At 32.9% G+C, this 25,516-nt stretch overlaps 1 protein-coding gene across 3 annotated transcripts in view; it reads left to right on the top strand.

The window, feature by feature from the left end:
- Graf (GTPase regulator associated with FAK) overlaps nt 1-25,516 on the top strand; it is a 99,261-nt gene that overhangs the window by 47,308 nt on the left and 26,437 nt on the right. For all 3 annotated transcript variants that reach the window (XM_072534117.1, XM_072534118.1, XM_072534115.1), the window contains exons 7-10: nt 3,522-3,701; nt 22,184-22,317; nt 22,562-22,758; nt 25,238-25,343. In XM_072534117.1, the coding sequence (XP_072390218.1) occupies nt 3,522-3,701; nt 22,184-22,317; nt 22,562-22,758; nt 25,238-25,343 (617 nt within the window). The remainder of the gene's footprint in view (nt 1-3,521; nt 3,702-22,183; nt 22,318-22,561; nt 22,759-25,237; nt 25,344-25,516) is intronic.

Genomic DNA, 25,516 nt, shown 5'->3' with positions numbered 1-25,516 from the left:
TCGTCGTTTATGTAATAAGATAATTTTATAGCTTTCTTGGCAAGTTGTACCATATTTGACATGAAAAATTACGTTTTATTTTAGATTTTTAACTATCAATGGAAAATTTGTTGTCCAAAAGTAACAAAAAATCAATTTTAAACAAAAAAATTAACAAAAATTGTTAAATTGCGCATTTAACGACTTCGTCTTTGCTGTTTTATATGTTTTTATTTGCCAGAATGGAATCTTCTGCTTTTATGGTTGAACGTAGTTTTCATACTTTTGATCTCTTGAATTACCTCTTTTATGATAATGATAAGGATAAATATCCTTTTAAAAGAAATAATTTTTTTACTCATAATTTAAAGAGAAAAATTACATATTTATTTTTATTGTACATAAACAGTTATTACAAAAAATATCTAAATTTATCAGCAAATATTAAATTAAACCTTTTAACAAAACAGACTTTAAAAATGGCAGAAAAAAGTGTACTAACTGTCATATGTCGAAATGAAACACCAAACTTTTCTGAATTATTAATTAATTATCAAAGGTTAATTTTTTTTAAAAGAAACTAAAATATGACAATCTTATTGTATTAACAATAAATGTTTATTTAGAAAAATTTAACAAAACTACTTGTTTCACTGGCTAATTATTTCTTTTTAAATTTTTAAAAAAGTTTCTTACCTTACATTTGAACAAAAAGCATTTTCCCACAAACTTAAAACAATCAAAATCTGACCTTTCATCATCATTTTGGCTTTACAACCCTGTGTGGGTCCTAGCCTCCCCAAGAATTTTTCTCCAGTCGTCCCTATCCATCGCCTTCCTCCGCCAAGCACGTATTTCCATATTTCTCATGTCTTCATCGATGTTATCTAGGAATCTTGTTCTGGGTCTTCCTCTTCTTCTTTGACCAATAGGTCTATCAAGGAGCGTTTTTCTAGCTGGGTCGGTTTGCTCCATCCGCATTACATGGCCTACCCACCTCAGACGTCCTATCTTTATGTGTTTTACGATATCTGGTTCCTGGTATATCCTATAGAGTTCGAAGTTGTATCGTCTTCTCCAGACACCGTTTTCATTTACCGCTCCATAGATACGCCTTAGTATTTTTCTTTCGAAACATCCTAACATGCTTTCATTGCTTTTTGTTAAAGTCCAAGTTTCTGAACCATATGTTAGGACTGGGCGTATTATTGTTTTGTAGAGTTTTACTTTTGTATTTCTTGATATAACTGTAGATTTAAAAAGGAGATTAAGCCCAAAATAGCATCTATTAGCCGTGCAAATTCTGCGGTTTATCTCTGCGGTAGTGTCATTTTCAGTATTGACGAGCGTTCCCGGGTATACAAATTCGTTAACTGCTTCGATGACGTCATTTTCTATAACAAGTGGCCGTAGTGTTTGTGGTTGCGTACCTATTTTCATGTATTTTGTTTTATTGGTGTTTATTATTAAACCCATTTTTGTAGCCGCTTCCTTTAATGCTACGTACGCCTCTCGTGCTGCGTTTTCCGTTCTCCCAACAATATTGATATCATCAGCATATGCTAAAATTTGCACAGATTTGTTATATATTGAACCGGTAGTTGTGATTTGTGACGTACGTATTACTTTTTCCAGAGCTAGATTGAATAGTATACAGGAGAGTGGGTCTCCCTGACGTAGCCCGTTATTTGTTTTAAAAGATTCAGAGAGTTTCCCCTGGATTCGTACTTTGCATTCAACTTTTTCAAGGGTTAGTTTGGTTAAACTTACCAACTGATTTGGTACTCCTAGGTCTATCATTGCTCTAAACAATTCTCTTCTATTTACAGAGTCGTAGGCTGCCTTGTAGTCTATAAATATGTGGTGCGTGTCTACACCGTATTCCAGTGTTTTCTCTAGAATTTGTCTTAGGGTTGAAATCTGATGAATTGTTGATTTACCACCTCTGAAACCAGCCTGGTATTGTCCTATTATTCGCTCTGCATATGGTGCCATACGATGGCATAGTATATTCGAGAATATTTTATACGCTGCATTTAGGAGCGTAATTCCTCGATGGTTAGAGCATTCAAAGATATCTCCCTTTTTGTGTATGGTGCAAAGTATTCCAATATTCCAATCATTGGGAAGGGACTTCTGTATCCATATTTCTTTTATAAGCTGCTGTAGCGCTATTATGATATCGTGGCCACCTTCTTTATATAATTCCGCTGGGAGATTATCTATTCCGGGTGATTTGTTTCTGGCTAGTTTGTTTACAGCGTCTTTAACTTCCAGGATCGTTGGTGGATCCTCCTCCCTCTCGTCTGCTCCGCTTACCTCTCAGCTTTCGTCTTCCGGGTTTTCTTCTTCCTCTTTATTAAATCTGACCTTTGGACACACAAAATGGATGGATAAAACCATGGACTTACTTAAAACTCAGACGCCAAATCCCTTGTCACAGGTTACAGCTTACAACAAACGGTTATTAACTCAATTTATAAAGATTGCCATACTGCATGTTAAGCTCTTTTGAAATGGTTACGAAACTAAACTTTGCCGATTGTTCCAAAACTTCACGAAAACGATCTTTACTTGTGAAGTCCCTCCATTGCGCTTTACGGCTACTAACATCGAAGTCCCGATGACAAAATTCGGACTTCCACAATGAAAGCGCAAAATCATTCTCTTGTCCGCATAAGCAGAAAAATCGTTAATTATTTCCTGCGCAAATATCAGAAGGAATCGAGATCAAACGAAAGAGCAATTTGTTTATTGTAAACACACTCCAAAATGTTTATATTATCAATCTCAGAGACGCAAAAAGATTAAGAATCTTTTTCGGTGTTTTATGATCTACGGCTTGAAACGAAAATACTACAAACCAAACAAGTGTCAATTTTTTTTGTTTACCTCAAAACCTTTTTAACAATGAATAGAAAACATTGTGACCATACATGTAATAGTTTTTTTTTGTTTCATATTTAAAAATTGTCTTTTTTTCCAATTTATAAAGTAGAAGTGCCCTTAAGAGGATAGGCGCAAAATTTCGTGCCAATGCTTTTTAAATGCATTCATTTTTTTCACATCCTGAGAAAACTAATAAATATTTTTGAAAAATTTAAACGCAGAATGAAAAGTTACATTATTACCGAGGGCCGAGAGTCCCTTAGAATAAACAAAAAGTTTTTTTTTAATGAGATATTTGAAATTAAAAATCACACTTAATTTTTTCTTCACCCCTGTAAACATTATAGAAGTTTTTAGTGACTTGAAAAAGCATTGACCCAAAATTTTGCGCTTACCCTCTTAAGATATCTTTGTCTTGTTACTCTAACATTCAGTTCCAATTACTGAGATTCAGTTCAAATATCATTTGAATGTTTTGAGATTTATTACAGTACCATTCAACATGGTTTTTACGCTTTTGATCCTCCGACTTCGTCTTTTAAGATAATTAAGGGTTTTTAATATTTCTGCTGACATTTTTGAAAGAATAATTAATTTTTAACATTTTTTGGAAGACATTCATATATTTTTACAAAACATATCCTTCTTTACAGCTTTCACCGCCAGACAAAATGGTCATATCGTCATGCGTAAGACGGATGTCAGATTCCATTGAAAAACGATTTTGTTTTGACTTGGTGTCTGACGAAAAACCCGGTGTCACGTTTACATTTCAAGCACTATCAGATCAGGACAGGAAAGCATGGATGGATATCATGGACGGGAAGGAACCTGTAAGTATTAGAAGTATTTACGGATAATTTTGCCAAAAACATATTTAAATAAATAAACCAATACATGTAGTATATTAATTACTCTCAAAATTTCTTTTCTTTTATAGTGCCTCCATCCTTTATCTTTCTTGTATTTTTTAATGTCTCTTTTTATATGTCAGTGTTTCTACCTTTTTTCGTTCATATTTTCATTCCTCCCATATTTAATCCTTCTTTTTCTTTTTCTTCTCTTTCTTGTTCACTGATTCTATTTCTTTGTTTTTTTCTTCACTTTATGGCCCACTGCTTGGTTAATCTTCCTTTCATTTTTATTTCTTCCACGTATCTATTTATTCCTTTTTTATCTCCTTTTTTTGCATTCATCTTTCTCTTTTCTTCCACATCTTTCTAGATGTTTATCTTGCAATATTTCTCCTTGCTCTTAATTGTTTTTCCTTAGGGAAAGATATGAATATGCAGGCAATCCTTTTCCTTTATATATGCAGGCAATTCCTTTTTTCTTCTATCTCACCTTTTCGCACAGTTTCTTTTTTCTTGTCTTTCTTATCTTCCTTTCTTTCTGTCTTACAATATTGGTATTACCATTACCTTTATTCCTTTCGTTCATTTATTCCTTAATTATTCGATTTATTTTTGTCTTTCCCCCTTTTTCTTCCACGTTATTTCCATTTCTTACCTCATCATACACCCTGCGCGAGTAACTTACATAAGAATAGTACTGGAGAGATGAGGCAGGAGGATTTATGATTAAATCCTCTTGTCCTGTCCACATTTTCCTTCACTTTGGTTTTTTTTACCTCTCCTTTTCTCCATTTCTCATCCTCTGATTCTATATAGCCGCATACATGCTTTATCTTTTTTTCTTATTTGTCTTGTGTCTCTTTATATCGTACTGTATTTTTCTTTTTTTCACTGTATCACTTTTTTCATTTCTTTCCATCTTATTTTTTTTCTCCATCTGATTTCTTTTTCTATCTCTCTTTTTAATATTTGTTGTGGGAGAACAGTGATACCAAGCCAACCCCGGTGATTAGTAAAATTCTAAACCCAGAAAAAGACTTCACTGTCCCACAGTTCCTTGCGATTTTTACTTCTTCGCTTGAAGACCCTTCGATTTAGTGGACCACCCAGAGTTTCAGTAATTACGACCAACTGATAATGTTAACGAATCACTAGGTACCCTGAGAAACCCTGTATTATTGAATATAAATTTTCATATTCTAATAGGACAACCTGTAAATCCAACAACAAACTATGTCTAGAAATAAAATCCAATAAATTATGAAAGTCGGTTTAATATAAAATAATATAACAAATTCTTGTGTAGATTAGGTAAAATGACATAATGTATTTCAATCATTAAATACCTACATAAAGAAATAAACATTTACATACCCTAAGGATTGGTACCAACCTATTTATACGATAGGACTGGACAATTCTATCCTATCCTTAAACCCTAAAGGTTTTAGTTAGGTTAGTTATAGTTGAATTTTAATGTTAATACTAACTTATTTACTGAATACTATTTTTAAATGCAATATTAGAACTTAGTAAAATCCAATCTGTATAAACGATTTATTGCAAAAAATGATTGAATAAAACTACTAAAAAACTGCGGATTGGTGAGAAATTTGTTCAGTCATATTGTATATTTTTTATTTTCTTAAAGGCCTTAGCGCGTTACCGAAACCTAGGTTTTTTAAAGAAAAAGAAAGCACAATAGTCTACTTATTGATGTTCTTCGGACTCTTATTAGGTGTCGAATTATTCGTTGGCCTAGATTTTAGCTATGCCCTATGCTGCATTTTATATTGGGTAAAATTTACCTTGCTTTTCCAAAAGTTGTTGTAAAACCATCTACCATTTCACCTTCAGCACTTTAACTTTTTACACAGAACGTGCATACTAAGTTCGTTACACTAGCACTAATATTAACGATTATTAGAAGTAATTTTTAACTGCCGGAATTGCGGCATAATCCATTTCATCAACATGACAACATTTCACTTCGCCAGTCTTCTCTCGAATGTCTTTTTGTTTTTCATTTCTTGCTATTAAGTAACCTTGGACGAGCCCATCCATATTTTTTGTATACGCTGCTAAACTAGTTCTGATATTTGGGCGAGACATGTCCATCTCGCTTTAATTCGTATCATACGCAATAGATAACTATTCTTACACTTTAGAAAAAGACCCCTTGATATGACCACAGAAATAATTCCTTTATTAACATTTGAACAGCGGCGTGCTTTATTTTCTTTTTATTAATATTATATTTTATTTAAAAATTTTATCGTTACAGAACCGTAACATTTTTCCCCCGGCTTGGGAAATTCCCAAGACCCAATTTCGGAAGAAATTTTTGTTCCCCTCGGAACCTCAGGCCGTAACCCTTTCGAAGTTGATGTTACATTTTCCCTTTAAGTCTACTATTTTAGTCATATTTACCAGACTTTCCTTCTCGAAAGCCAGCATCTCCTTTTCTAAAGGTAGAATACATAATTTAGTAATGGGTCTGGTATATATACCAGTAGATGTCCTTACTTCCACATTTCGCACCTTACCGTCCGAACCCGGATGTATTTTTATTACTCTTGCCAATTTCCATTTCATTGGTGGCAAATTATCGTCTTTTAGTAAGACTAGGTCATTCAATTTCAAATTGTCCCGCTCTAAATACCACTTATTACGGGCCTGGAGTTCAGATAAATAGTCTAAACTCCAGCGTTTCCAAAAGGTTTGTTGAATTCGAGTTAACTTTTCGTATACAGACAGTCTGTTTTCATTAACATTTAAAATATCCCTTTCAGGTAAATTCACTAGACTTTCTCCTATTAGAAAATGTCCCGGGGTGAGACTACTTAAGTCATTTGCATCGTTGGAGATGGGTGTCAGAGGGCGAGAGTTCATTACGGCCTCTATTTGGGTTAGCACCGTATAGAATTGTTCGAAAGTTAATTTAGTATCACCTAACATCCTATAAATGTGATATTTGGCCCTTTTTACGCCAGCTTCATGTAAGCCACCCTGATGGGGTGCTTGAGGTGTTAAAAATTTAAATTCTATGAAATTATTTAAACAATAATTCTTTATTTCCGCCTTTACCTCCGACTTCTGGAAAAAAGTTTTTAATTCTTTATATTTGTTTCGACATCCCCAAAAACACGTACCGTTATCTGACAAAATAGATTTCGGCAACCCCCTTCTACTTACAAAACGTTTTAGTGCCATTATATATGCCTCTGTAGACAAATCGGAAACTAATTCCAAATGAACGGCTTTTGTAACCGTGCATACAAAAACTGCCATGTAACATTTAACTAATGAGGCCTTTCGCAATGTAGAAGTTTTAATCTGAAAATAACCCCCATAGTCTACCATTACATTTGTAAAGGCTCGGTTGGGCGTTACCCTATTGGCAGGTAATTCTGCCATCAACTGCTCGGCATTTCTCTGCTTATACCTAAAGCATACGTGACAAGATCTAACAATCTTTTTTATCATTTTTAAACCGTTCATAGGCCAGTACCTAGTACGGAAATTTCCTAACACTGTTTGAGCACCTGCGTGGTGCAAACGAATGTGTTCTCTTTTTAACAATAGATAAACAATTTTATAATTACTGGGTAACAAAATAGGGTGTTTTTGATCGTAATTTAAATAAGTATTACCTAAACGGCCTCCCACTCTTATAAGTTTTAAGTGTGGGTCCACAAAAGGACACAATTTCTGTATAGATTTATTTTTTACAAAATTATTTTTTGTTAACTCCTGAAATTCTAAATTTAAATTTTGTTTTTGAATATTTTTTACAATTAAAATCTCCGCTCGGTCTAATTCCTCGACAGTAATTTTACCCGTCTGGGTTTGCAATTTATTGCGTGAATTTTTTAAATTATTCACAAACCTATTTACAAAGGCTATAGTATACAAGAGTTTAGAAAACGTTGACGTTTTATTAAATAATTCGGAAAATATATCTTTTGTTTCGACATGTCTTACCACTAAGGCTACCTTTTGCTTCTTAAGCTCCGTGTCAGTGTTATAATCAACATTCAATTTAAATTGTGTATAATCAATATTTTTATTTAACAAGAATTCAGGTCCGTTCCACCATAATTTATTATCAATTAATTGAGCAATTTTAATTTTACGCGTAGGAATATCCGCGACGTTCAATTTAGTGGGTATGTGATGCAATATGATATTTTTTGATATGTTTTGGAATTTTTTTACCCTGTTTGCCACAAAAACATTCCAATTTGTTTCTGGGGACTTTACCCAATATATTGCTATCTCTGAATCGCACCATAAGTGTATCTGTTTTACTTCCAAAACGGAAGACAAGGTTTCATATACCTTTTGGGAGAGTTCTGCACTCAGTAACAGAGCAGATAACTCTAATCGTGGTATCGTGGTGACCTTTAACGGAGCAACCCTAGTTTTAGCGGTTAGCAACCGGCTAGTTACAGTATCATCTTGATACACTGCCCGCACATAAATACAACAACAGAAACAAGTGGCGCTTGCGTCACTAAATGAATGTATTTCTATGGATTTTATTACTTTATTTATTTCAAACAGACACCTAGGAATTTTTAAATTTTCTATAAGAGGCAATTCTTTTAATAATTGCTCCCATTCATGCAATATTTCAGGATCTTTCAAATTTTCATCCCAACCTAATTTAAGGCTCCATAATTTTTGTATTATTAATTTCCCCTGTACTATCACCGGAGCTAATAACCCAAATATATCGTACCATTTAGCTACAGTAGCTAAAATGCCTCTCTTTGTGAGGTTTTTCTCTGAATTTTTCAGAGAAAATGTGTACATAAATTCGTCGCGTGGAGCGCACCATTTGGTACCTAAAACTTTATTCACCTGTTCTATATTTTCCTCCGTATGTAAGTGATATTCTTTTATCGGAGTTGTACAAATTTCATTTATGAACTCTTCATCATTCGATCCCCATTTATGAAGGTTAAAACCGGCTTTATTTAATATTTCGTTAAGACCGGTATATATATTTTTTAAATCCTCTTTATGTTGACACCCTGTAAGTATATCGTCAACCCAAGTCTGGTTAAGCAGGCTAATCGAGGCTCCTTTATGTTTATCTTTGTTAATCTCCGCGATTTGATTTAAAACCCTAGTGGACAACCAGGGTGAACAGGTCAGACCGAAAGGAAGCCTATTCATTTGATAGTGTTCAAAAATATCTGTGGGGTTTTCTCTCCACAAAAAATTTAATAAATACAGTTGATTAGGATCGACACGGACTTGTCTAAACATTTTTTCTATATCCGCCATTAAAATATAACTAAATGTACGGAACCTTAATAGTATTTCATACAAATTGGGTTGTACTTGCATTCCTTTGTATAGGACATCATTCAAGGACAAACCAGTATTCGTTTTTGCTGAACAGTCAAAAACGACGCGCACTTTCGTAGAGGAGCTTTCTGTTTTTATTACCGCAAAATGTGGCATATAGTATTTTTGTACATTATGTACATTTTTATACTCCTGCGAATTTTCACGAGTCTCTACCTTTTCAACATGTCCGCTGTCTATATACTCCTGCATAACTTGTTTATATTCCAGGAACGCTTCTGGAGCAGTTCTAAATTTATTTTCCAATGCACGAAATCTCTTTTCTGCCTGGTATCTTGAACTTCCTAAATCTTTTATTTGATCATTTTCTGGTAGAGTAACTTGATAGGCACCATCCTGTAGTATTATTGTATTTTTCTGAAAGTGCTCCTCCAGTACTTCATCCTGCGTCCGGTCCATCATCACTTCAGGGATGCTCTCCAATTCCCAGAACTTCTTTACATATTTTTCTAATGAAGATTCCGTATTCGAATGGAGTGAAAATGTAGAGTGAACATTATTTACACAAGCTACAAAAGAATTCGCATCCGTCAGTGCATATCGAGGAACCGAACCACACAAGATATGTCCGAATTTGGAATTTTGTAATATCGGTAAATTTTTACCAAGTCTTATAATGCCTTCTAGCAATATATCATAAGCATAATCGGCTCCGAGCAAGATATCGACCCTCCCCGGTATATTAAATTCTATATCTGCCAGGCTACAGTTTTCCGGCAATCGCAACTTATCTTTATTTATACGTAACTGTGGCAAATCGCCAGTGATTTTTGGCAAAATATGACATTTAATATTAAATTTATTTTTATTATTCAAAGTTGTCAAACGTAATTTTAACATTTTATTTGACACCGAAGCCTTTTCCGCGATGCCCCTTATCTGCAGCTTAGCATCTATAGGTTTCAAATTCAATTGTTCAGCAAATTGCTCTGTGCAGAAAGAAGTCTGGCTGCCTTGATCGAGCAGGATTCTGGCGACCTTTTTCTGACCCTTTACATTATATACGTACGCTTGGATAGTACCAAGCAACACAACTGTTGATTGATTACCAGAAGCATTATTAGAACTAACTGTTGTATTTGCGGACGTACTTGCCTCATTGTCATTGACATCCGTTTTACTGTTTGTTTTATTTTTATAGCCATTATTGGCACTATTTTTATTTTTATTATTAGTAAAATTATTTTTTGAATCTTTTTTCACGTTTATATTTGAAGAACTCTCCGTTTTAGTTCTGAAATGCATTTGACTATGATGGTCTTTTGCGCAATATTTACATTTTATATCGCTTCTACAACTATCTGTATGTCCTTTTAGACATTTAATACAAAGCTTATGCTCTTTAACATATTGATATTTTTGATCGTTAAGAAGATTATTAAATTTATAGCAATTGGTAATTTTATGGTTATTTAATTTACAATAAGTACATTCCTCGGCTTTGCTATCGTTGGAAATATGGAAACTAGCTCTCCTCTTTATTTCTAAAGACGGTCCTGTCTTTTTGAAATGGTTCAAATTTTCTAAATGTTCACAGTGTACTTTTACACTGTCTAAAAACTCCTCAAAAGTCTGTATTTCTTCGGCATGCGACCCAAATTCGAGTGCCCTTTTTGTACCATAATCCAATCGTTGCTCAACCATATTGATCATAAGAATATCCAATATTTGTTGGGGTGTTAAATTTAAATTTTTTAGTTTGTTCCAACTATTATAAGTGTTGGTATACATTTCCCGTAGGTCATTCGTTAAATTGTTTGAATGCTGTATAGGTTTATTATTTAAAAGGGTTTTAATTATATTTTTTATTAATTGCGCTTTATTTGCATATCGTGAATCTAACACCTCCCATGCTAGCCTTAGGTTTTCACCACTTACGGGTATGTTTTCTAGTAGTTTAAAAGCCTCGCCTTTTACAGACGTTTTTAAATATAGCAGCTTTTGTACTTCCGGTATTGATTCGTTCTCCATGATGAGTGACTTGAATAATTCTTTAAATGGACCATATTCTTCATTTCCATGTGAAAACACAGGTATGTTTATTTTAGGAAGATTGACATTCACTTTTGCTTCCATCGCCATTGGCTGCTGCATCGGTTCAGCTTCACTTGGTTGGCTGTTCAACCTCCGCATTGTCCCTTTTATTAATTTTATAGCTTCATAATAAATTTGGTCCACCATTTCATTGTCTTTATCATCTGTGAACCTTTCATCTTCTAGCAACATGAAATATGCTTCATTATATTTTTCGTAATACGTCCTCAATTTTCCTAAAATCTCTTCGTAAATATCTAGATTAACCTCTACGATAGAATTTTTTACTTGATTTAGGATTTGACTAATTTTTCCTTTATAAGCTGCACGGGTGGCTTTGTGGTTAGACATTTTATTTTAATATATTAATTTAAATAGGGTATTACCAAATGGTTTTTATTTTTTAAATAAAATGTTTTATATTTGTTTCAAATTATTTTTTAAATTTTGAATATTCTTTCTTTCTAAAGTTTATTTCTAAAGAATTATTGCAAAAACTTTATCTTTCCTACAAAAGAACTTTATTTTGAATTTATCTTTTTAAACTTTATTTATTTTTGAAATTTGATTTCAACGTTTTAGGTATATAGAACGTTTTATAAACTCATGTATAATATGTATTATTTAAATACTGAAAACTTTTAATTTTGGTTTTTTAAGGACTTGACATCCCTTGGTCTGTTGTAAGCAAACAAAGGGTTTGATGCAGATCAAATCTGCTTTAGAAATTATTAAGTACCTTACATAACCTAATGTTTCTTTTAGACAAGAGAATTCTATAGTTTTTATTAACTAATAGAAACATAAATAAATTTGTTGTACTCTTTTTAGTACTAATATTTTTTTTACTGTTTTTCTATTTGGAAAATTATTTCTGTTGCCATATTAGCTCTTTTACCATTTTTCTAGACTGTCTGCTGTTGGTTTATTCGGTCGTATACTTTTTACTTTCTTTGCTTTTCGTTTTATTAATTTTTATATTAACATTAATGTGCCCAGATTAAAGGAACAACAGATCCGTGGCTCTTTGTGCCCTAAAATTGAGGATCCGGCTCGAAGGACCATAAAAATGTGGGAGAACAGTGATACCAAGCCAACCCCGGTGATTAGTAAAATTCTAAACCCAGAAAAAGACTTCACTGTCCCACAGTTCCTTGCGATTTTTACTTCTTCGCTTGAAGACCCTTCGATTTAGTGGACCACCCAGAGTTTCAGTAATTACGACCAACTGATAATGTTAACGAATCACTAGGTACCCTGAGAAACCCTGTATTATTGAATATAAATTTTCATATTCTAATAGGACAACCTGTAAATCCAACAACAAACTATGTCTAGAAATAAAATCCAATAAATTATGAAAGTCGGTTTAATATAAAATAATATAACAAATTCTTGTGTAGATTAGGTAAAATGACATAATGTATTTCAATCATTAAATACCTACATAAAGAAATAAACATTTACATACCCTAAGGATTGGTACCAACCTATTTATACGATAGGACTGGACAATTCTATCCTATCCTTAAACCCTAAAGGTTTTAGTTAGGTTAGTTATAGTTGAATTTTAATGTTAATACTAACTTATTTACTGAATACTATTTTTAAATGCAATATTAGAACTTAGTAAAATCCAATCTGTATAAACGATTTATTGCAAAAAATGATTGAATAAAACTACTAAAAAACTGCGGATTGGTGAGAAATTTGTTCAGTCATATTGTATATTTTTTATTTTCTTAAAGGCCTTAGCGCGTTACCGAAACCTAGGTTTTTTAAAGAAAAAGAAAGCACAATAGTCTACTTATTGATGTTCTTCGGACTCTTATTAGGTGTCGAATTATTCGTTGGCCTAGATTTTAGCTATGCCCTATGCTGCATTTTATATTGGGTAAAATTTACCTTGCTTTTCCAAAAGTTGTTGTAAAACCATCTACCATTTCACCTTCAGCACTTTAACTTTTTACACAGAACGTGCATACTAAGTTCGTTACACTAGCACTAATATTAACGATTATTAGAAGTAATTTTTAACTGCCGGAATTGCGGCATAATCCATTTCATCAACATGACAACATTTCACTTCGCCAGTCTTCTCTCGAATGTCTTTTTGTTTTTCATTTCTTGCTATTAAGTAACCTTGGACGAGCCCATCCATATTTTTTGTATACGCTGCTAAACTAGTTCTGATATTTGGGCGAGACATGTCCATCTCGCTTTAATTCGTATCATACGCAATAGATAACTATTCTTACACTTTAGAAAAAGACCCCTTGATATGACCACAGAAATAATTCCTTTATTAACATTTGAACAGCGGCGTGCTTTATTTTCTTTTTATTAATATTATATTTTATTTAAAAATTTTATCGTTACAGAACCGTAACATTTTTCCCCCGGCTTGGGAAATTCCCAAGACCCAATTTCGGAAGAAATTTTTGTTCCCCTCGGAACCTCAGGCCGTAACCCTTTCGAAGTTGATGTTACATTTTCCCTTTAAGTCTACTATTTTAGTCATATTTACCAGACTTTCCTTCTCGAAAGCCAGCATCTCCTTTTCTAAAGGTAGAATACATAATTTAGTAATGGGTCTGGTATATATACCAGTAGATGTCCTTACTTCCACATTTCGCACCTTACCGTCCGAACCCGGATGTATTTTTATTACTCTTGCCAATTTCCATTTCATTGGTGGCAAATTATCGTCTTTTAGTAAGACTAGGTCATTCAATTTCAAATTGTCCCGCTCTAAATACCACTTATTACGGGCCTGGAGTTCAGATAAATAGTCTAAACTCCAGCGTTTCCAAAAGGTTTGTTGAATTCGAGTTAACTTTTCGTATACAGACAGTCTGTTTTCATTAACATTTAAAATATCCCTTTCAGGTAAATTCACTAGACTTTCTCCTATTAGAAAATGTCCCGGGGTGAGACTACTTAAGTCATTTGCATCGTTGGAGATGGGTGTCAGAGGGCGAGAGTTCATTACGGCCTCTATTTGGGTTAGCACCGTATAGAATTGTTCGAAAGTTAATTTAGTATCACCTAACATCCTATAAATGTGATATTTGGCCCTTTTTACGCCAGCTTCATGTAAGCCACCCTGATGGGGTGCTTGAGGTGTTAAAAATTTAAATTCTATGAAATTATTTAAACAATAATTCTTTATTTCCGCCTTTACCTCCGACTTCTGGAAAAAAGTTTTTAATTCTTTATATTTGTTTCGACATCCCCAAAAACACGTACCGTTATCTGACAAAATAGATTTCGGCAACCCCCTTCTACTTACAAAACGTTTTAGTGCCATTATATATGCCTCTGTAGACAAATCGGAAACTAATTCCAAATGAACGGCTTTTGTAACCGTGCATACAAAAACTGCCATGTAACATTTAACTAATGAGGCCTTTCGCAATGTAGAAGTTTTAATCTGAAAATAACCCCCATAGTCTACCATTACATTTGTAAAGGCTCGGTTGGGCGTTACCCTATTGGCAGGTAATTCTGCCATCAACTGCTCGGCATTTCTCTGCTTATACCTAAAGCATACGTGACAAGATCTAACAATCTTTTTTATCATTTTTAAACCGTTCATAGGCCAGTACCTAGTACGGAAATTTCCTAACACTGTTTGAGCACCTGCGTGGTGCAAACGAATGTGTTCTCTTTTTAACAATAGATAAACAATTTTATAATTACTGGGTAACAAAATAGGGTGTTTTTGATCGTAATTTAAATAAGTATTACCTAAACGGCCTCCCACTCTTATAAGTTTTAAGTGTGGGTCCACAAAAGGACACAATTTCTGTATAGATTTATTTTTTACAAAATTATTTTTTGTTAACTCCTGAAATTCTAAATTTAAATTTTGTTTTTGAATATTTTTTACAATTAAAATCTCCGCTCGGTCTAATTCCTCGACAGTAATTTTACCCGTCTGGGTTTGCAATTTATTGCGTGAATTTTTTAAATTATTCACAAACCTATTTACAAAGGCTATAGTATACAAGAGTTTAGAAAACGTTGACGTTTTATTAAATAATTCGGAAAATATATCTTTTGTTTCGACATGTCTTACCACTAAGGCTACCTTTTGCTTCTTAAGCTCCGTGTCAGTGTTATAATCAACATTCAATTTAAATTGTGTATAATCAATATTTTTATTTAACAAGAATTCAGGTCCGTTCCACCATAATTTATTATCAATTAATTGAGCAATTTTAATTTTACGCGTAGGAATATCCGCGACGTTCAATTTAGTGGGTATGTGATGCAATATGATATTTTTTGATATGTTTTGGAATTTTTTTACCCTGTTTGCCACAAAAACATTCCAATTTGTTTCTGGGGACTTTACCCAATATATTGCTATCTCTGAATCGCACCATAAGTGTATCTGTTTTACTTCCAAAACGGAAGACAAGGTTTCATATACCTTTTGGGAGAGTTCTGCACTCAGTAACAGAGCAGATAACTCTAATCGTGGTATCGTGGTGACCTTTAACGGAGCAACCCTAGTTTTAGCGGTTAGCAACCGGCTAGTTACAGTATCATCTTGATACACTGCCCGCACATAAATACAACAACAGAAACAAGTGGCGCTTGCGTCACTAAATGAATGTATTTCTATGGATTTTATTACTTTATTTATTTCAAACAGACACCTAGGAATTTTTAAATTTTCTATAAGAGGCAATTCTTTTAATAATTGCTCCCATTCATGCAATATTTCAGGATCTTTCAAATTTTCATCCCAACCTAATTTAAGGCTCCATAATTTTTGTATTATTAATTTCCCCTGTACTATCACCGGAGCTAATAACCCAAATATATCGTACCATTTAGCTACAGTAGCTAAAATGCCTCTCTTTGTGAGGTTTTTCTCTGAATTTTTCAGAGAAAATGTGTACATAAATTCGTCGCGTGGAGCGCACCATTTGGTACCTAAAACTTTATTCACCTGTTCTATATTTTCCTCCGTATGTAAGTGATATTCTTTTATCGGAGTTGTACAAATTTCATTTATGAACTCTTCATCATTCGATCCCCATTTATGAAGGTTAAAACCGGCTTTATTTAATATTTCGTTAAGACCGGTATATATATTTTTTAAATCCTCTTTATGTTGACACCCTGTAAGTATATCGTCAACCCAAGTCTGGTTAAGCAGGCTAATCGAGGCTCCTTTATGTTTATCTTTGTTAATCTCCGCGATTTGATTTAAAACCCTAGTGGACAACCAGGGTGAACAGGTCAGACCGAAAGGAAGCCTATTCATTTGATAGTGTTCAAAAATATCTGTGGGGTTTTCTCTCCACAAAAAATTTAATAAATACAGTTGATTAGGATCGACACGGACTTGTCTAAACATTTTTTCTATATCCGCCATTAAAATATAACTAAATGTACGGAACCTTAATAGTATTTCATACAAATTGGGTTGTACTTGCATTCCTTTGTATAGGACATCATTCAAGGACAAACCAGTATTCGTTTTTGCTGAACAGTCAAAAACGACGCGCACTTTCGTAGAGGAGCTTTCTGTTTTTATTACCGCAAAATGTGGCATATAGTATTTTTGTACATTATGTACATTTTTATACTCCTGCGAATTTTCACGAGTCTCTACCTTTTCAACATGTCCGCTGTCTATATACTCCTGCATAACTTGTTTATATTCCAGGAACGCTTCTGGAGCAGTTCTAAATTTATTTTCCAATGCACGAAATCTCTTTTCTGCCTGGTATCTTGAACTTCCTAAATCTTTTATTTGATCATTTTCTGGTAGAGTAACTTGATAGGCACCATCCTGTAGTATTATTGTATTTTTCTGAAAGTGCTCCTCCAGTACTTCATCCTGCGTCCGGTCCATCATCACTTCAGGGATGCTCTCCAATTCCCAGAACTTCTTTACATATTTTTCTAATGAAGATTCCGTATTCGAATGGAGTGAAAATGTAGAGTGAACATTATTTACACAAGCTACAAAAGAATTCGCATCCGTCAGTGCATATCGAGGAACCGAACCACACAAGATATGTCCGAATTTGGAATTTTGTAATATCGGTAAATTTTTACCAAGTCTTATAATGCCTTCTAGCAATATATCATAAGCATAATCGGCTCCGAGCAAGATATCGACCCTCCCCGGTATATTAAATTCTATATCTGCCAGGCTACAGTTTTCCGGCAATCGCAACTTATCTTTATTTATACGTAACTGTGGCAAATCGCCAGTGATTTTTGGCAAAATATGACATTTAATATTAAATTTATTTTTATTATTCAAAGTTGTCAAACGTAATTTTAACATTTTATTTGACACCGAAGCCTTTTCCGCGATGCCCCTTATCTGCAGCTTAGCATCTATAGGTTTCAAATTCAATTGTTCAGCAAATTGCTCTGTGCAGAAAGAAGTCTGGCTGCCTTGATCGAGCAGGATTCTGGCGACCTTTTTCTGACCCTTTACATTATATACGTACGCTTGGATAGTACCAAGCAACACAACTGTTGATTGATTACCAGAAGCATTATTAGAACTAACTGTTGTATTTGCGGACGTACTTGCCTCATTGTCATTGACATCCGTTTTACTGTTTGTTTTATTTTTATAGCCATTATTGGCACTATTTTTATTTTTATTATTAGTAAAATTATTTTTTGAATCTTTTTTCACGTTTATATTTGAAGAACTCTCCGTTTTAGTTCTGAAATGCATTTGACTATGATGGTCTTTTGCGCAATATTTACATTTTATATCGCTTCTACAACTATCTGTATGTCCTTTTAGACATTTAATACAAAGCTTATGCTCTTTAACATATTGATATTTTTGATCGTTAAGAAGATTATTAAATTTATAGCAATTGGTAATTTTATGGTTATTTAATTTACAATAAGTACATTCCTCGGCTTTGCTATCGTTGGAAATATGGAAACTAGCTCTCCTCTTTATTTCTAAAGACGGTCCTGTCTTTTTGAAATGGTTCAAATTTTCTAAATGTTCACAGTGTACTTTTACACTGTCTAAAAACTCCTCAAAAGTCTGTATTTCTTCGGCATGCGACCCAAATTCGAGTGCCCTTTTTGTACCATAATCCAATCGTTGCTCAACCATATTGATCATAAGAATATCCAATATTTGTTGGGGTGTTAAATTTAAATTTTTTAGTTTGTTCCAACTATTATAAGTGTTGGTATACATTTCCCGTAGGTCATTCGTTAAATTGTTTGAATGCTGTATAGGTTTATTATTTAAAAGGGTTTTAATTATATTTTTTATTAATTGCGCTTTATTTGCATATCGTGAATCTAACACCTCCCATGCTAGCCTTAGGTTTTCACCACTTACGGGTATGTTTTCTAGTAGTTTAAAAGCCTCGCCTTTTACAGACGTTTTTAAATATAGCAGCTTTTGTACTTCCGGTATTGATTCGTTCTCCATGATGAGTGACTTGAATAATTCTTTAAATGGACCATATTCTTCATTTCCATGTGAAAACACAGGTATGTTTATTTTAGGAAGATTGACATTCACTTTTGCTTCCATCGCCATTGGCTGCTGCATCGGTTCAGCTTCACTTGGTTGGCTGTTCAACCTCCGCATTGTCCCTTTTATTAATTTTATAGCTTCATAATAAATTTGGTCCACCATTTCATTGTCTTTATCATCTGTGAACCTTTCATCTTCTAGCAACATGAAATATGCTTCATTATATTTTTCGTAATACGTCCTCAATTTTCCTAAAATCTCTTCGTAAATATCTAGATTAACCTCTACGATAGAATTTTTTACTTGATTTAGGATTTGACTAATTTTTCCTTTATAAGCTGCACGGGTGGCTTTGTGGTTAGACATTTTATTTTAATATATTAATTTAAATAGGGTATTACCAAATGGTTTTTATTTTTTAAATAAAATGTTTTATATTTGTTTCAAATTATTTTTTAAATTTTGAATATTCTTTCTTTCTAAAGTTTATTTCTAAAGAATTATTGCAAAAACTTTATCTTTCCTACAAAAGAACTTTATTTTGAATTTATCTTTTTAAACTTTATTTATTTTTGAAATTTGATTTCAACGTTTTAGGTATATAGAACGTTTTATAAACTCATGTATAATATGTATTATTTAAATACTGAAAAACTTTTAATTTTGGTTTTTTAAGGACTTGACATCCCTTGGTCTGTTGTAAGCAAACAAAGGGTTTGATGCAGATCAAATCTGCTTTAGAAATTATTAAGTACCTTACATAACCTAATGTTTCTTTTAGACAAGAGAATTCTATAGTTTTTATTAACTAATAGAAACATAAATAAATTTGTTGTACTCTTTTTAGTACTAATATTTTTTTTACTGTTTTTCTATTTGGAAAATTATTTCTGTTGCCATATTAGCTCTTTTACCATTTTTCTAGACTGTCTGCTGTTGGTTTATTCGGTCGTATACTTTTTACTTTCTTTGCTTTTCGTTTTATTAATTTTTATATTAACATTAATGTGCCCAGATTAAAGGAACAACAGATCCGTGGCTCTTTGTGCCCTAAAATTGAGGATCCGGCTCGAAGGACCATAAAAATGTGGGAGAACAGTGATACCAAGCCAACCCCGGTGATTAGTAAAATTCTAAACCCAGAAAAAGACTTCACTGTCCCACAGTTCCTTGCGATTTTTACTTCTTCGCTTGAAGACCCTTCGATTTAGTGGACCACCCAGAGTTTCAGTAATTACGACCAACTGATAATGTTAACGAATCACTAGGTACCCTGAGAAACCCTGTATTATTGAATATAAATTTTCATATTCTAATAGGACAACCTGTAAATCCAACAACAAACTATGTCTAGAAATAAAATCCAATAAATTATGAAAGTCGGTTTAATATAAAATAATATAACAAATTCTTGTGTAGATTAGGTAAAATGACATAATGTATTTCAATCATTAAATACCTACATAAAGAAATAAACATTTACATACCCTAAGGATTGGTACCAACCTATTTATACGATAGGACTGGACAATTCTATCCTATCCTTAAACCCTAAAGGTTTTAGTTAGGTTAGTTATAGTTGAATTTTAATGTTAATACTAACTTATTTACTGAATACTATTTTTAAATGCAATATTAGAACTTAGTAAAATCCAATCTGTATAAACGATTTATTGCAAAAAATGATTGAATAAAACTACTAAAAAACTGCGGATTGGTGAGAAATTTGTTCAGTCATATTGTATATTTTTTATTTTCTTAAAGGCCTTAGCGCGTTACCGAAACCTAGGTTTTTTAAAGAAAAAGAAAGCACAATAGTCTACTTATTGATGTTCTTCGGACTCTTATTAGGTGTCGAATTATTCGTTGGCCTAGATTTTAGCTATGCCCTATGCTGCATTTTATATTGGGTAAAATTTACCTTGCTTTTCCAAAAGTTGTTGTAAAACCATCTACCATTTCACCTTCAGCACTTTAACTTTTTACACAGAACGTGCATACTAAGTTCGTTACACTAGCACTAATATTAACGATTATTAGAAGTAATTTTTAACTGCCGGAATTGCGGCATAATCCATTTCATCAACATGACAACATTTCACTTCGCCAGTCTTCTCTCGAATGTCTTTTTGTTTTTCATTTCTTGCTATTAAGTAACCTTGGACGAGCCCATCCATATTTTTTGTATACGCTGCTAAACTAGTTCTGATATTTGGGCGAGACATGTCCATCTCGCTTTAATTCGTATCATACGCAATAGATAACTATTCTTACACTTTAGAAAAAGACCCCTTGATATGACCACAGAAATAATTCCTTTATTAACATTTGAACAGCGGCGTGCTTTATTTTCTTTTTATTAATATTATATTTTATTTAAAAATTTTATCGTTACAGAACCGTAACATTTGTATTCTCATTGTCTTTATTCCTTTCATTCTCTAGTTATTAATTCCTTTGCTTAGATTCTTTCTTCTCATTTTTTTCTTTCACATTCTTCTCTTTTGTCATCTGCATTATAAACATCATCTTAGTGTGATACACATAATGGAGGAGAGCGTGATATTGCTGATGCCGTTTCCATGAGTGCTTCGCTCTTTTCTCTTTTTCTCTTCTTTATACTTTTATAGCTTTTACCATATTCTTTATCTATTTCTCACTCACTGGCCCATTATCGCCATCTGCCTACTCTTTTGCTTTCTTGATGTTTCAATGTCTCTTGTACCGCCCTCTCTCTTTCCTGTTGCTATCACTATTTCATTTTCCTTCCCATATAACACCCCTCTTTCTTTTCTTCTATATCCTATCTTCCTTTCTTTCTCCGTTTTTCAATATTTGCAGTTCCATTCCGTTTAATTCTTTCTTCCTTCATCATGTATCCTTGTTTTTAGTTTTTCTTTTCTTCGATTTTTCTTTCACTTTCTTCTTCTCTTTCACCCCTATTACACTTTATTTATACATATTTCACTTAAGTATAATGGCGGAGAAAGTGATAATGATTTTTTCATTGAATCTAATCTTCTATTGACTTTTTTTCTTTTCTTTCGCCTTCATTACCTATATCTTTCTCCATTTTTCATACCCTGGCTACTTCTCCTGTGCAGTTTACTTTTTTATCTTCCTTTTTTTTCCAATAGCTTTATATTACACTGCCTCTTTCTTCTGTGCTTTCACTTACACGTTTTGATTTTCACTTTTGCATTTTAAGAATGATTTCCGAAGTGAAAATTGAAACGTCCGTTTCTGTTTTATCTGTTTTTCTTTGAATTACTTCATTGTTTCCTTCCCCTTTACTATTTTTGCTTTACTTTTTAATAGGTTCTTTTTCCGTCTTACAAAATTTGTAGACTCCTTTGCTTTATTTCTTTCTTTTCATACAAACAATCATGATACAAACCTGTATCACATAAAGTTGATCAACGAGCAAAATCCTTGTAATGTGTTTTATATTGACACAAATTTTTTCTCCCCATGCCTCTCTCTCGCACACACATATTTAATAATATTAAATTTCGTTAATATTTCGTTTTATAAATATCTTAATTTGTTTTAGACCTATACTATACCTAATAATGTTAGTAAGAATAATGTCGAGGAACGAATTCTCGACGATAATGGAATTCAGTTTGTAAAAAAATGTATAGACATACTGGAAAGTCGCGGATTAGAAGAACAAGGCCTCTATAGGTATGTAAATCATTTTTAGAACATTTTAACCACAAAAAATAATTAATACTTGTATGTAACTATACAATTATGGGGCTTAAGACACTACAGATTAGCTTAATCGTTATGGAATGAGCAGCTGATTACCAATATAGATTAAAAACTCTTTTATAGTAACGGTAGCAAGTAATTGTACATACATAGCTCTTTAATCGTCTCTAATTTTTTGTTCGAATATTTACAATGGTTTTTATATTTTCAACAGAGTTGTAGGAGTAAGTTCGAAAGTGACGAAACTATTGAATATGGGCCTAGACCGAAGAAAAAACGACAAATTGTTACTGGACGATCCGGTTGAATGGGAAACCAAAACAATTACTAGTTCTTTAAAGATGTATCTACGAAACCTACCAGAACCCCTTATGACTTTTCGATTTCACAATGGATTTATAGCAGCAGTCAGTAAGTATACATAAAATCTACTTTATGTTACGATTTTTCCAGAAACCGCTTCAAGGAAACATGCTGTAAACTGCCATACAAAAATTTATTTCTGAAATTCACTTTTAAAGCGTCACTCTCAAACTAAATTCAAAACATCAGTGGACATAATCTTATAGATTTCTATTTCTGTTCTAGAGCTGACTTGATTCTTCTTTTTATTCATTTGGATGTTTCTGGCGTATTTGCTCTGTTTTTTATTAATTCTTGAATGTTTAGAGTGTTTGTTCTATTTTTTCCATCAGCGGCGTTGCAAAATTGTGAATTATTTTATAAAAGTCGTCACAAAACATATTTGTTACAATACTATAGCCAGAAATATTCACTTCACTATTTACAAATAAACATATCCATCTTTTTAGGACCACTTTTTTTTTAAATACTTTAATTTAGCTTTCTGAAATCAATTTTGATCAAAATATTTTCGAATAATTTTAACCTAAATCATCAAAGTTGTTGTTTAGTATTAATCAGTTTACTTTCATAAGCCAATTTTTTTTTAAATGGCTGCTTTGACGTCACCTGTCAATTGTCATGGCACCTTCTAATTGCGAGTTGTCACAGTATATGTTAATTGTCATCTTTCTGAGTTTTCTGCCAATTCTTAGTCTAGTAGTTAAGTTATGTAAGTACGGGATAGAATTTAATTTCATTTATTATAACATTTTTAAAGAGTACACTGTACAGTACCTGGCCAAATTATTAGGCCAAGCAAGGAAAAATTTACTATATAAAGTTATTTCTTTCAAGATTATGAATGTATATGAAAAAAATTACTGTTTTGTTCTTTTTTGTGAATATTAACTCTTAGGTAATTAAGCTGTACTAAAAAGTTAACAAAAACCTTTTATTTATTAAAAAAGTATAATTTTTACAAAAGCAGGGATAAATTTAATATTTTGAAACTAAAAGTGCTTGAACACGCCGAGGCATGCTCTCGATACAGGTTTGAATAGTTTCCTGGAGGTGACGATTATGATTCCACTCATATATGAGCGTTTCAAGTAACTTCCTTTTATTAGTAATTTTTTTCGCAATGTCCCTTTTCAGTAGTTCTCACCCATTCTCAATAGCGTTCATATCAGGCGAGTTGTCTGGCCAGTCAAGAACTTTAATTTTTTTTAAATAAGTTGAAATACTCTTAGCCTTGTGACAAGGAGCACCATCGTGCGTAAATATGGGTTCCTCTTCTCCACCAGGAAACCATTCCTGCAGCTGTGCAAAAGTCTCGTCTCGAGTACTTTCCGATACTGGTCTTGTTTCATCGTGTTTTCCACCACGTAGAGACGGTCTGTACCTTTGCCGGATACCACAGACCAGACCATGAGTCACGGTGGTCGCCTCCGAACAAACTTCGTTTTTTCTGTCAAAACTTGAAAAACGGATTCGTCCGAGAAGCAGACCTAAAATCCTAAAATCAACAAAATTTTTAGAAATGCTCATGTTTTTTTTTTTAGTTTTTAATATTGATATTCAAGCAAAACAACGCAAATATACCCTTTTCCAGTCTTCCACTATCCAGTTTTTTTATTTTTATGCCCATTCGAAACGTTTCTTTATCATAGCAGGAGTAAGCCTTGGCTTTCGAGCTGGTGTCCTAGCTACCAGTTTGTTTTTGACAAGTCTCTGACGAAGTGTTGTTTCTGAAACACAAATTCCTTCATCTCTTATCTTCTAAGTAAGTATTCGCAGTGGATTCTTTCTGTTTACTAGGCAAATATCTCTTATTTTGCTATCAGTACTAGCAGTAGTCACACGATGTCTTCCGCTGTGACTCTTAAGCTTTTAATCTAAACTGACTTCAGACGCAATTTTCTGTTTTATATTCCTTACAGAACTTCTTGATACTCCTACCATTGTTGCTATTTCATTTTGAGAGATTTGTCCAGCTTTTAGGAGTCCAAATACCTGGCCTACTCGTTTTGGTGACAGATCAGCGTTTTTCCGCATCTAAAAATATATAATACTCTTAATTATACCAATAACTTCACTGCATATGTTTATAATTTAAAAAATAATAATAAAAAAGGATAAATCACTCACTTCTGCAATAAAATTTCAGGTCAAAACCGTTTAGAATTCAAATGTTCACAGACAGTTTTTGAGGTTATAAAATGCACACTAGTTGACAGGACGCAATGCTGTCTAGAAATAGCGAATAGGGCGGTGTTGCCAACGTTAAAATAGTACAATAATGTTACCATACTATATAAAATGTTGCTATGCGAAAAAATAATAACATTCCTGTTGATAACAATTATTAATTTTAAAAAATGCAAATTTTTAATGCTTGGCCTAATAATTTGGCCAGGTACTGCAATATAGTTGTTGCAAGTTTGCTTAACATTATCCAACCTTTAGAAATACCTTCTAGTTTTATTTAACATTACGAAAAATCGTTTTGACTCTGCGTTTTCTTTATATATTTTTTATTTTCCAGAAAATGAATCAAAACAAAATCGTATAAGAGATGTCCATACATTATTGTACAGATTACCAAAAATTAATTTTGAGGTTTTAAAAATGCTAATGAAACATTTAACAAAGTAAGTATTGGTGTAAGTTTATCAAAATTTTAATATGTTTCGTTTATCAATAATTGTAATTAAAATCATCGTTAAGGGGCCTTAGAGTAGAAGTTATGAGCAACTGAACAAACCAGCCGTTCATTGTATTATAGGAAGAAACTAATCTTAAAGTAAATCCATTAGGGATCTCA

This window comes from Diabrotica undecimpunctata, chromosome 6 (genome assembly GCF_040954645.1).
Source record: "Diabrotica undecimpunctata isolate CICGRU chromosome 6, icDiaUnde3, whole genome shotgun sequence".
Taxonomy (NCBI): Eukaryota; Metazoa; Arthropoda; class Insecta; order Coleoptera; family Chrysomelidae; genus Diabrotica; species Diabrotica undecimpunctata.
Note: the sequence above shows the minus strand (reverse complement) of the source record. Positions and strands in the feature narration are given on the sequence as shown.